Source organism: Mustela erminea, chromosome 1, assembly GCF_009829155.1.
Source record: "Mustela erminea isolate mMusErm1 chromosome 1, mMusErm1.Pri, whole genome shotgun sequence".
Lineage (NCBI taxonomy): Eukaryota > Metazoa > Chordata > Mammalia > Carnivora > Mustelidae > Mustela > Mustela erminea.
In genome coordinates, this window is record NC_045614.1 from 17,324,607 (window position 1) to 17,338,872 (window position 14,266).

At 37.9% G+C, this 14,266-nt stretch overlaps 1 protein-coding gene across 3 annotated transcripts in view; it reads right to left on the bottom strand.

Annotated features, from left to right (window-relative positions):
- SETD2 (SET domain containing 2, histone lysine methyltransferase) overlaps positions 1–14,266 on the bottom strand; it is a 127,361-nt gene that overhangs the window by 93,804 nt on the left and 19,291 nt on the right. The window contains exons 1-2 of one of the 3 annotated variants that reach the window (XM_032317943.1): positions 7,036–7,125; positions 1,472–1,487 (exon numbers count right to left, since the gene is read on the bottom strand). Coding sequence is in view for 1 of the 3 variants with exons in the window: in XM_032317937.1 (XP_032173828.1) it covers positions 1,472–1,487 (16 nt within the window). In the remaining 2 variants the exon portion in view is untranslated. Of the gene's footprint in view, positions 1–1,471; positions 1,512–7,035; positions 7,126–14,266 lie in introns of those variants that run through there. The other 2 variants (XM_032317937.1, XM_032317950.1) reach the window with 2 other exon arrangements.

A 14,266-nucleotide genomic window follows, 5' to 3' on the forward strand; every position in this document is an offset into this window, starting at 1 on the left:
AGAATGAAAAAAAAAAATCCTATGTAATTCAAGACACAACACAAAAAGACAAGCGGATAGAGAGCAATAACTAACAACTCAATGAGAACAGTCTAGTCCTATGTCATAACTGAGAAGAAACAGCAGAAGTCATTAAAACTAGTGGTCTCCTGACATCACACAGAATCACTTCGGTACTTGGTAAGAAAGCAACAAAATCTGCAACAAAACTCCAAGGAACAGCAATTCACTGGTTCTAAGGTAAGGCAAGAAAGTATGTTTTGTTTGGTTTTGTTTTGGGGAACTAAGCATGTGAGGCAATTCCAACAGACTTTCCAGATTTGAAAACCAATGGTCTATACCAGCAATCTCCCATCCTATTTTACAGATGAGGTAAGCAAATGAGGACCAGACTTTTCTGCTTCCTGTAAATTAATCCGTCCTTGCACATTACCACTGTCTCTGCCTGGGCCTCACATACTCAGGCCATGCTAATTTATAGTCCAATTCTACCGTATAAGTATGAACCACAAAGTATACATCTAAGAAGATTTTTCCCTCCCTTTTTTGCCAAACCACCAAAGGAAATAGTGGGCTTTAGAAGTTTAAGGCATAACCTAGGTAGTAGAGAGAACATCAGAAAACTCTATCACCCTCAAGCCTAGATTAAAGATGGTATACTGGCCATCTGCAACACTTTTCTAATTGATATTCTTTAATCAACTCTCACTGTTTAAGAGAACAAGCTTTCCCTTTCAATATAGTAAAATCTGAAATCAGTTTTCAATATTATACAGTAACATTTCAAATGGGAAAGTAAATGTTTCCTCACGCATTATCACAGAGCAGTGGTCTTCAAATACTTTTAGGAAACAGAGTCCACTTGACAAATGACATCTTACATTGTAGCTCAATACATAAAAACAGGGAAAATGCTGTCTCCAGATCTGCCAGTTTTCTCTGCCTTGCCTAAAGCTTCTGAAGCTCCAAAGTTTAAAAACCGTTTTCTCAAGATATAAAGCGTTCCTCACTGGATGAGTTACTACAGATCTTAAAATTCAGCAAAAACAATTACTTCATTTCACATTCAAAATGATAGCTAGGGTTGCCTGGCTGGTGCAGACAGTAGAGTGCTCAGCTCTTGGTCTCAGGGTTGTTGAATTTGAGCCCCACATTGGGTATACAGATAACTTTAAAAATAAAAACTTAAAAAAAAAAAAAAGGTAAATTCTGAGTTATTGTGGGTGGTTTTGTTTTTTGTTTGAGAAAGCAAATACACACACGAAAGCAGGGAGAGGGAGAGAAACCTTAAGCAGGGTCCATGTCCAGCTCCTCAGAGTCTGACATGGGGCTCTACCTCACAACCCAGAGATCATGACCCAAGCCAAAAATCAAGAGTCAGGTACTTAACCAACTGAGCCACCCAGGTGCCCCATCAATTCTGAATTTTTAATACAATAATTACTGAATAACTAGTTAAAATAATACTTACCTCATTTTCTTCTTCTCTATTGCCATCCAGCCAAGAAAGCATGCAAAAGAATAAACAGAAATCGTAAATACTTAAAACCAATTAAAATCAAAGTTGTTTTTTATTAAAACCTAGGATACTACAACCTATTCAATATGGTATTCGGTAAAGTTTCAATTACATTTGGTATAGCAAATATTTATTGAAGATAGCACCACGAACTGTGAAATAAAAAGGTGAATAAAGCAGAGTGCTTGCCCTTAAGAAGCCTACAGTATCCTATAAATACAAAATGTAATATTGTTACAAAAGTTAATTCCAACATAATAAAATATACAAGGATAGAAATATGTACAGTGTAACAGCAAAGAGGAAGATAGCTCAGTTTAGTAGAAAGATAGGAAAGCAAAGAATCCTTCCTAAAAGAAGAGTAGTTTCTCAAGATGAAACCAGAGATGGAGACAAACCATAACAGACTCTCTTAATCATACTAACCAAACTGAGGGTTGCTGGATGGGAGAGGGATGGGGTAAGTGGGGGATGGATATTGGGGAGGGTGTGTGTTGTTTGTAATGAGCATTGGTTATTATAGAAGACTGATGAAGCACAGACCTGTAACTCTAAAACCAGGTGATACATTATATGTTAATTAATTGAACTTAAGTTTAAAAAATAAAAATATAAATAAATAAATTTCAAAGATTTACAGAGAAAGAAAAAAAAAAAAAAAAAAAGAAGAGTAGTTTCTGAAGAATATACCTGTAGGGAGATTCTAAGCAGAGGGAGAGTCTCCACAAAGGCACAGAAATGAAAACATAGAACAACATGCACTAGAAAACTAGAAACAGTTCAACATTACCTGAGTATAAAGTAGAAGGCAGAAAGAAGCCAATAATTAGGTGAAGAAGGGGGCAGTAGCCAGGTCCAAAGGCCGGTTTCTCATGAGGCCAAATAGATTTTATCTTACAGATTAGGTGTTCTTAATCCTTTGTGGTGTCCATTCAACAGTCCCTTTGCTGATTACAAGGTATATACTCTATTCAAGGTCACAGTGTGTGGCTCTCTGAGCACACAGTTATGTTCTAACAAAGCTAACCACACTGTGCCCTGAGACTGTGGAATCAAAAGCCCTAAGTCTGGTATACACCAGTGCACCAAGGCATACTGGGGAAAGGGAAGCTACAAAAAGGGCTTTAGGTTATGACAGCCAGATTAGTACTTTAGGCAGGCCACTCTTTAGGCTATATGGCAAGACTGCAATGTAATAATCTGTTTTAAATGCCCCTTAAAAGAAATGTACAAAAATCCTGTCTCCAAATGTAGGCCTGACTCCATCATAATCCAGTCTATTCACCAATGTCTACATAGCCATACAAAACCCAAACAATGAAGGGGGAAAAAGTTGGCAATACATGGATGAGATCTGAATCAGAGTCAAGGTTAAACACTTTCTTCTACTCCAAAACCACTGAAAACTTCACAGATGCAATCTTAGAACAACTTATTTCATTAATTCTGTGATGTACATTTTCCCCACATATAATACTTCTGCATCACACCATCGATAACATCATAGTTTGACAGGCACCATTTTTTCCTTTCTTAGTGGTTCATAAGATAGTTGTGTCTTACAACCTACGACATTCTAGATTTGGGGACGCCTGGGTGGCTCAGTGGTTGGGGCATCTGCCTTCGGGCTCAGGTCATGATCCCAGGGTCCCAGGATAAGGCCAGGCGTCAGGCTCCCTGCTCAGTGGGGGGCCGGTTTTTCCCTCTTCCATTCCCCCTGCTTGTGTTCCCTCTCTCACTGCCTCTCTGTCAAATAAATAAAATCTTTTAAAAAGATTTGATTTAAATTAGTACCATGTGGAATTTTTTCAAAGAACATCAACGGTACCTGGACACACCCAAGCATTTGGAATGTCATTCATATTTGTACTCTCCTTTCCAGTGTACATTTAAGAATGTTCATGCTTGGGGCGCCTGGGTGGCTCAGTGGGTTAAAACCTCTGCCTTCAGCTCAGGTCATGATCCCAGGATCCTGGGATGGAGCCCTGAGTCAGGCTCTCTGCTCCACAGAGAGCCTGCTTCCTCCCCTTTCTCTCTCTGCCTGCCTCTCTGCCTACTTGTGATCTCTCTCTCTCTCTGTCAAATAAATAAAATCTTAAAAAAAAAAAAAAAAGAATGTTCATGCTTATCCCATGCTTGTATCCATCTATATCCATACAGGAGTGCTGGAAATATTGAGGTGACCAGAACTCTTTCCTAAGCCTCAGCAGTTCTACTTTGGACAAGCAAATGAACAGGATAATCCTGACTAACTATAATCAGCATCATCACATGATCAAAAGCTGGTGAAACATTACAGAAGTAGGATTCAGGGGTGGAGGGGGAATAATGATCCATTTCAGAAATCAGAGAATTGCTTAACAGAGATGGCAAGACATTTCCCAGAACATGATAATAAAATGTTTTATAATAATAATAATATAGGCATGTATAGAAAATATGGGGGACAATATAAAATTTTCTCACTTTAAAGGCATGTCGTGTTAATAGAGAAAGATCAAATTACAAATAAGCAAAAGGAAAAGTCCACAATCCAACATCCAGAGACAACTTCTATTAATACCTTGGTGCGAAAAGCCTTCCAATGTTTCTTCTGTGTATGTGATGGTGGTGGGGAGGAGAAGGATAAACAAAGATCTTTGTTTTCAAGTATAGCAATCATACCATACAAGCCATTCTGTGTCTTCCCTCCCTCCCTCATAATAAATAGAGCAGGGGAGCAAACAAGTTGTTTAGATCACAGAAAAAAATATGGAATCACTACAACAGACCAAAAGGAATGATCTTGAAAGAAGGAGATATAGATGAGTGAAGACATGGTTAAATTTTAAAAACAAAGCAAGCATATCCTTTTGGTTTCTATTTCTCTCTCACATCCTCACTTGAGCATTGAGAGAAGGAACAGAGCAAAACAGTTAAAATTCAAGTGTAAGTAACAGAAATGGAAGTGGACTATAATCTTCAATGTTGCTGCCCAAAGCTGGACATTATTAATTTATAATAGAGCTTGGAAGCACATTTATTCTACTTTTGCTGGCAGCATTATACTATCTAGAAGCAACTAAAGGAACAACTGGTAAATTACTCCAGAAAGTTGGGTGGGACAAGCGGGGTAGATGACAAGGAGATGAGAACTGAAGGCATTCCCAAGAATACATAAATGAGTGACCTAGTAACCCACAGATAACAGAAGAGAGTGAAATCTGAAAGCAGCTGATAAACTGAAAGAACAGGGCAGGGGCAAGATACTAGAATCTTCAAAGAGTAAATCTTCTGGAAACCAGAAAGAGAGGTAGGAAGGGTAAGGTGAAAGAATTGGAAATTATGGTCAGAGCACCAGAGTTGGGGTACATTTCCAGGAAATGACAACACCCAGCTGTGGCCACGGAAGCAGACTGCCATTGCAGTAAGACAAGACTTTTTTGAAGAAACAAAATTCTGAGCCCACAATAAGTAGCAAGAATCAGCCACAAATGTTTTCTAATAAAAGAACACTTGTTTTGGTAAACAGTATAAAATAATGATGAAGGAAGGTTGACAGAACTAGGGTATGGAAGCCAGAACTAGGAGTACAGAATCCCCAATATCCCTACCATGAAAAATAAACAGGCATGCAGACACAGCCATTTAATTCTCTAGCAAACAATCATGTTAGAATGGCCTTATTTCTTCTTTTGAAAAGCTAATATTGAAAAAAAAAAAAAAACCAGGAAGACTGAAGCCAGTTGTCTGTCAAAAACGTATAGTATAAGTATCTGCAGCTTGCTGAAGAGCTACCTTTAAAGAATGTTGATTAGTCCATGTCAGCACGGTGCCAGATCTCCACCAGGCCACAGGGTACATGTGGAAATGACTCAATTAAGAGATATAGTCATAGCAAGTTCAAAGAACCAATGAATTACATGACTATTAAAATCAACCAACTAGGGGCGCCTGGGTGGCTCAGTGGGTTAAGCCGCTGCCTTCAGCTCAGGTCATGGGATCGAGTCCCGCATCGGGCTCTCTGCTCAGCAGGGAGCCTGCTTCCCTTCCTCTCTCTCTGCCTGCCTCTCCATCTACTTGTGATTTCTCTCTGTCAAATAAATAAATAAAAATCTTAAAAAAAAAAATTTGTTAAAAAAAAAAAAAATCAACCAACTAACTACCCAATCTCTCTGGTTAGGACACAAAAACTTAAGTTTCCAAAGGGAAGCTTGGTATGGGAGATTTGGCCGTATCAAGAATATTCGCAGATGGGGACACCTGTGTCCTGAGACTGCTTGTGCTCCCTCTCTCGTGTGTGTGTCTCCCTCTGTAAAATAATAAATAAAATCTTTAAAAAAAAAAAAAAGAATATTCACAGATGAATACTCACAGCTGGATAGTAAGGAATCTATTCTGGATACCATGTCACATAAGAAATGATACAGTTAAAACAGAAGTTTGTTGTTTTTAAGATTTTATTTACTTGTCGAGAGTGAGAGAGAGCACAAGCAGGGGGAGCTGCAGGCAGAGGGAGAACCAGGCTCCCCGCTGACCAAGGAGCCCAACTCCAGACTCAATCCCAGGACCTGGGGATCATGACCTGAGCCAAAGGCAGATACTCAACCAACTAAGCCACCCACATATCCCAAACAGAAGTACTTTTATTACACCGGAAAAAAGACCACTTACAAGACCATAGTGATTTATTTTAAAATACCACAAAACTCAAAAGATAAAATACTCTTATTTTGCACAACTCCAGAAGTTGGAGCTGTGATGCACAGAATGACAGATTTTAGCTCATTTTAAGTCTGAATATTTTAAATTCATTTTCTTTCTTTGAAAAATACATGCACTTAGGGGGAAATTCATAATATAAAGAGATACACAACTCAAATTAGATCCCTTTCTCTACTGGCAACTAATGTTAAGTTCTTCACACCCTTCTGGAAATTGTGTGCATAAATGAGCATATATATCTCTTTTTAAGGAGAAAACACATACACGAAAGGAAACCTACCTTTCTATAACTTATTTTTCTCCATTTAAAGCCTTAGATATCATTATATATCAATACATATACATGTAGCTTCATTTTTAGTTCTACTATCGTAATAGCTTTTCATGTTTCTAAGTCACTGGTATTTTCTTTCTGCTGGGAAGTGCTTTTTCGAGTCCTCTGCCAATCAACTGAATTGTTGGTCTTTCTTACTGATTTATAAAAATAAGATGTGAGGGGACGCCTGGGTGGCTCAGTTGGTTAAGCAGCTGCCTTCGGCTCAGGTCATGATCCCAGCGTCCTAGGATCAAGTCCCACATCGGGCTCCTTGCTCAGCAGGGAGCCTGCTTCTCCCTCTGCCTCTGCCTGCCATTCTGTCTGCCTGTGCTCGCTCTCTCCCCGTCTCTCTCTCTGATAAATAAATTAAATCTTTAAAAAAAAAATAAAATAAAATAAGATGTGAGGCATTTGCAACTGGAATATGTCACTGTACAGGACACTGAAGTTTCCTTGTCATCAGAAAAGCTTAAGAAGAATCTGGATGAGAACTTACCTCAAATGAGACAGAATTCCTGTTCTAGATGTCAAGCTAAAAGTAAGGTCCTAGAAGGTCTCATTCCAGGCCTTCAGTTCACTGAGTCTCCTGAACCACAAATCAGAAGCAGCACTTAATTACTTTACCTTGATTTTAATAAGACTTTAAAGATGACATGGGGTGGGGGGCACCAGGGTGGCTCAGTGGGTTAAAGCCTCTGCCTTCAGCTCAGGTCATGATCCCAGAGTCCTGGGATTGAGCCCCACATTGGGTTCTGCTCAGCAGGTAGCCTGCTTCTCCCTCTCTCTCTGCCTGCCTCTCTGCCTACTTGTGATCTCTGTCTGTCAAATAAATAAACAAAATTTAAAAAAAAAAAGATGACATGGGAATGATAAAGGTTTCTCACTAAAATTCATATACTCAAATGCTCAAGGTTAGTGTACCTCACATTTGAGTGATAGAAATCAATCTATCACTTGATCGTATGTATGAGCCTCTGTCATGAGTCCCTTTTTTAAAGAGACAAAAAATTGTCAGATATTGAAGGCTAGATCTCAACTTAAGAGCACTGACTTAAGAATCTAAAATATTAAAATTTACTTTACTTGAAAATTACCACTGAAAAATGGTAGTTTTCAAGTGAAATAAATCTTAAAACCTCAAACTGGTCAAAATAATTTTTAAGGTGCGTGGGTTAGAAAGTAGTATTGTGTTGATGTTAGTAGTGTTGATGTTAATTTCTCAAAATTGATAACTACACAGTGATTATATAGGAGAATGCCTTTGTCTTTAGAAAATACACACTGGAGGATATGAGGATAAAAAGGCATCATGACTATAACTATCAAACATTTCAGAAAAAAAGTAATGTGTGCATGTGTGTATGCAGAAAGATAAATGATAAATGGTAAAATGTTCATACTGGGGTGAAGAAGGTATATAGGAAATCTCTGTATTATTTTTGACCATTCTGTAAGTCTAAAACTATTTCAAATCTAAAAAACTGTTTTTTTAACTTAAGATAATCAAACATGAAAAACTTTTAAATACCCTCACAAAATCTCCACCCCTTAAGAATCTAAGAAAAAGGCTATATGGACTCAGAGATCCTAGAGCCTCAGCTAGAGAAACATTACCTCTAAATTTTCCAAATTCCATATTCTGAAAGGCAGTGTTGAGAATAAGCTACATAAAAACTAGACCCTATGTTAGACTAAAATTCCAGATTTAGGATATTGTGAAGAGATAAAAACTCAAAAAGAGGTAAGACAAGAGAACTGTTGATAACAAAAGGAAGGAAGCCTCCAATGATAACCTGAAGAGTATTTCCCAACACTGCTTGGGGCAGGAGTTGGTTTATCTTGTTGACAGCGGCATTTAACTTATTTTATTTCTTCAAAGATTTTACTTCTTTGAGAGGGCACTCCCATGAGAAAGCGTGGGTTGGGGTGGGGGGACAAAAGAGAGAGGGAGGAACAGACTCCCAGCTGAACAGGGAGCCCAATGTGGGGCTCAATCCCAGGACCCTGGGATCATGACCGGAGCCAAAGGCAAGCACATAACTGACTGAGCCACCCAGGCGCCCCAAGAGTGGCATTTAAATGCCAAACACTACTCAGAACATAGGAAATAATAAATATCCACAACATCCCCAATTTCCTATGTAGCTAAGCTTGCTTTACACTAATCCCCAGAAGGAATTTCAATAGTTAAAATGATCTCCTCCAAATTCAAACATAGATCAGTCTCCACTTCAAGTAATTTTTCACACTGCCCTTCATTCTACCATCCTCCTCCCTCTCTCCCAGCCTCCATACACATATATCACCCACCCAAACCCCTCTTAATCCCCTCAGCCACTTCAATCTCACTTTCATTTACTTGGCAATTACCTAGTATGTACCCAGGACTATACTCCTGTTGCTAGCCTTTTCCCTACCATTCCAAACACTACTACTAAACTCAACCCCTATACCATGTACTTTGCAGAGTGATAATCACATCCAACCTTGACTTCTATTTACTGTTTCTGCCTTCCCAACTAGGGTTCAAGTTACAAAGAGACAAAAGTAACATCCTTGCCTTTATTGTGTTATCTGGGTTGACCTGGGTTGACCATTCCCATTCCTGGCATTAATTCTCATTACTTTTTGAAACAAAAAAATTCCTTAACAATAGTACCATGTTTTAACTTTCTCATTTCAAGCAATTCTCAAAGGAAAAGAAGGAAATACCTAAAAAGTGACCTGTAGGAAAAAACAAGCCATAGAGTCCATAAATTAATTTATAACATCTGCCATATTCTCTCATTCAAAACATAGGACTCAAGAGGACAAGCAAATTAAAACATCCATTAGAAATATACTTAATTTATGTAAACAATAAAGTCATGAATACCACCCTGCTTTTTTTTATGAAAGGCCTGAAAACTTTAGGCAAAGCACTTTGGGATGAATACGCTGACCTGAACCAGTGCCAGTGGAGCGGAGAAACAGAAGCACTATTTCTCACTTGCTTTACATCCACATCTTCAACTAGCATAGTATCTCAAACTTACAGAGAGCTCCTGACAGAGGCTCATACATACAGATCAAATCTAGAAAAAAATTAGTGAAATGTTATTAAAATTAAAGGCAAGAGTATTCTCAGAGGAAATAATTTAATCCAAACACTATCTCTGATACATACAGATCAAAATAACAACTCTCCCCCACAGTGTCATACTCATCAACCACTCTCATAGCCCAAGAACTGAAACTTTATTTTAACATAGTGTCTACATATGATACTGAGTAAAGCTAATAACTTATTTTCTTTAAACAAACAATCACTTTGTAAACAAACACAGATGATCTTAAATGTATCCTTGTGGAGTTCCACAGTCAGTGAGGAAAGGTAAGAATATCATCCCAAATGTTAACAATTACATATTTACTTGAAATGTTTCTAAATTTGTCTTCCAAATTGATTTGCAGGAACACCTGCATAAAGTGAATTATGTTCTCCCCTTCAAGCAATCTGCTTTTTCCAAAACCCATAAATCAGAATGTGTGGTGATCTAATTTGAACATTTTAGGGCCTATTATATACAAATCAGTTTCACTATTTATTTACTATTGGGAGTTAAATCTCTTAAATTACTGGTTTTATTTTCCTCGTTGGGTAGATGTGGGAGGGGGGTACCCATTACTAAATAACCTTCAAAAGACAGAAATGTGTAAATATTGAAATTCAATTTTAGTACCAGCCAATGAATCACAACAGAAAGAGTTGAGGATAAGTTCTTAGTGAGCTGGTCACATTATACTATTGTCTTATAGAGCCCATTACTAGACCACCATCACCACTATCAGCAGCTAACAGAGTATTTTCTATTTGGGGGATACCAGGTTATATGCTTTACAAACATCTAGTTCATCTGCAGTCCTCAAACTACCAAGGGTATACTATTTGTATTCCCATTTTGCAAATGAAGAAACCTAACATCACAGTAGCAAAGTGACAGAGCCAAGTATCCAGGCTTTTTGATGCAGAGCCCTTGCTCTTTAAATCAAATATTTATTAGCTATTACACAGAAATGGGAGCAAAGAGCAAAAAGTTTCAGAGAAACGTTACTGTGATTCAGTGTACTAGTAAATTATTTGCCTAGCAACAGAAGCAGTTGTATCATGAAATAGAGAGTTAACAGTCCTGCTGATCTTGTGTCTAAAGAAATTCCCAACCTATATGCAAGAAATCACTAGGTTTTGGGGTTTCTCCCCCCAAAACTTCAGACTAGATTCTTCTATGAAGAAATACTCTACTGAAAGCAATGTGGAATACTAAGTCTGAGGAAGAGGGCTTACTATAGACAGACTACAGGATATAAAGTAGTGAATGTTTAAAAAGCTATACCTACCCTGTATTTTACCAGACTGAATACTTAGCCTTCCAGTCCTACTTTTGCTTAACCACATTAAACAGAAACATGAAAATAGATGGCGGTCAGTTCCTTCATGTGGTTATAGACCCTGATGCAAATTAGCTTAAAACCCAGCTTCAAATTAAAACAATGAAAGGAAAACACGTGATGTGATGAAATCTACACACATGAGATAGAAGGTACTTCTCTTTTCATACACAAAGATAGTAATTCAGGATATTTCTCTTCCATAAACACCTGCTTTCTTTGGTGTTAATAATAAAAATGCTTCTGAAAATAATTTCATTCTTTCATGTTTCAGAAGCAAGTTTTTTGCTGTTATAACTGTAAAAAAAATCTACATGGGCTGGATTTTTATTTTGATAACACAAAGAACATAGCAACTCCTAAAGTTCCTAGAATAAATTACCACCAGACCAAAATCAAAACACACCAAAGAGGAATGAAACTCAGCTTAAAAAAAGAAAGAGAAACTCAGTTTTCTTCAGGAACAACAGCTTAAACACAGTAAGACAGCTATCATTTATTTTCTTTTTTTTTTTTAAGATTTTATTTATTTATTTGAAAGAGAGACAGTGAGAGAGAGCATGAGCGAGGAGAAGGTCAGAGAGCGAAGCAGACTCCCCATGGAGCTGGGAGCCTGATGCGGGACTCGATCCCGGGACTCCGGGATCATGACCTGAGCTGAAGGCAGTCGTCCAACCAACTGAGCCACCCAGGCGTCCCTATCACTTATTTTCTGATTGTTGTGAAGTTGAAGCATTTTCCCAAAAATAGCAAATTAATGTTCAAGGTGTGAAAGAGAAAGGTTTAAAGTCAACTAACACAAGCACAAGTATGACAACGATACCCACAACTCAAAACAAACAAATCCCGAAACTCTTATTTTTACAAGGCAAAGTCAACGATAATATAAGATTACTGTGAATTACAATGCACTGATTACACCATCCCTCACCATTTCATGCATGGAAAAAGAAGGTTAAAATAAAATGCAAAGGTTATCCATGTGATAGCAGAAGACTGGAACTAGCCTAAATCTTCATCAAAAGAGTGGCTGAGTAACAGTGGTATATCCGTTCAAAGAAGTAGTATATAGCAGGACAAAGCAAATGATGAAGAACTCTGTATACTGTGCTGGTATGATCTCCAGAATATATTGTTAAATGAAACAGCAAGACACAAAACAGTACATTTTGTATGCTTCCATTTTCAAAATCGAAAACTGAAGGCTCAACAAAAGTAAACCTATTAAAGGAAATGGTGAAAGAAGAACAGGAATGAAAGTCACTCCTCTTTGAACATTCTTTCATTGCAGTAACTTTGGAAACACGTAAAGCCTTGCATTTTAAAAAAATGAGAAAGTAAAAAAAAATAATTTCTAGAAACTCAAACTGTAAAAAAACTACACCAAATTGGTGACTGGCATAAACACAAAGAAAAGCTAAACTAAACTATTTTGACTACAAACACCTTACTGAAATATATCCTGAGGGTAAAAAAAAACAAAGCAATCTTAAACTGTTACTAGTCTTACTAGTCTTACTGTTATAATAATAGCAGTATTACTACCAAAACTGTCATATATAAATAGATAAAGCAAATAAGTTATTACATTAATGTCATTAGGAACTAAGATTTTCAACATAAAAGTGATAAAGTTTTAAAACAAAAACTCTTAAATATGAATTGGAAAAATCCATATGAACTGAAAAGTTTTGTTGTTCTTTTTTCCTACAAAATACATATATCTTGGGGCACCTGGGTGGCTCAGTGGGTTGAACCTCTGCCTTCAGCTTGGGTCATGGTCTCAGGGTCCTGGGATCGAGCCCCACACTGGGCTCTCTGCTCAGCAGGGGGCCTGCTTCACCCCCACCCCCCGCCTCTCTGCCTACTTGTGATCTCTGTCAGATAAATAAAATCTTTTATATATATATATATCTTAACTGTCCAATGATAAGACCTAAGCACTGACAACCCAGTAGCCATAAGTAGCACGACTAGCATCTAGATTATAGTCTCTAAGTACCATTTTCACTAAAAGGAACCAAGAAATGGTGGCTCCAGGACTGAGGTAAAAAGTGTATAAATGAGCTAGGGCCAAGGAATTTACTAAAGATTACCAGGATCATGCAAAAGGTCACAGAACCCAATCTGAAAAGACTTCCACTGGACAAAAATGAGGCAATTTGAGCAACATGAAGAACAAAAAACGAGTGCAATGCATCAAAGTATAAAGATAAACTCATAAAAAAAATAAGTCCCTATTGATCACCTTTGGAGGTTAAATTACCAATATGACATCCACTCGTTCTCTGAAAATTGACAAAGGAAAAGAATCAGTACTTGTCCTTTCTCATATGAACTGTATTTCAGCATAATCAGCAGAATTCTATCTAATAAATTCAACAATCATCAATGGCAGCTAAAATCAGTAGATGAAAGGTTGATGGGGAACTGTGTAATAGGCTATAGGATTGACTACAGGATTGACTACACCATAGTCAGGATTGACTACACCATAATTACTGGTTAAATTTGCTATCACTAAAATAAGAGAACCTGGTATTTCCCCCCTTACATGATGCAATAGGTAATCAATAAAAAACTGGAGTAGGAGTCTGATGTAACTACCAGTCTCCAAAAATTACAGGTAACAGAAAAACATGTTAAAGGACACCATAAGGATGCACAGAGCCGATAAATGCAATAAGGGTACTATTACAGATTGAGAGATTTGAAATCTGGTAATCACACGATTATTTAGATCCTAACTTAACAAAAAAAGAAACTGGGGCACCTGGGTGGCTCAGTGGGTTAAGCCGCTGCCTTCGGCTCAGGTCATGATCTCAGGGTCCTGGGATTGAGTCCCGCGTCGGGCTCTCTGCTCAGCAGGGAGCCTGCTTCCTCCTCTCTCTCTGCCTGCCTCTCTGCCTACTTGTGATCTCTGTCTGTCAAATAAATAAATAAAATCTTAAAAAAAAAAAAGAAACTAATTAACAGTAAAGAATTATTGCCATTGCACGAGGCATGACAATGTTGTTGTGGTTACATTTTTTTTTTTTTTTTAATTTCAAAGAGAGAGAGGGAGAGCAAATGCACAAGGAAGAGCTTCAGCGAGGGGAGAGGCAGAAGGAGAGGGAGAAGCAGGCTTCCCACTAACCAGGGAGCCCAATGTGGTCCTTGATCCTAAGACTGTGAGATCATGACCTGAGTTGAAGTCAAGAGTCCTAACAGACTGAACCACTCAGGCACCCCTACTATGGTTACTTTTTAAAAAACCTTTATCTCAGGGTGCCTGGGTGGTTCAGTCAGTTAAGCACCCA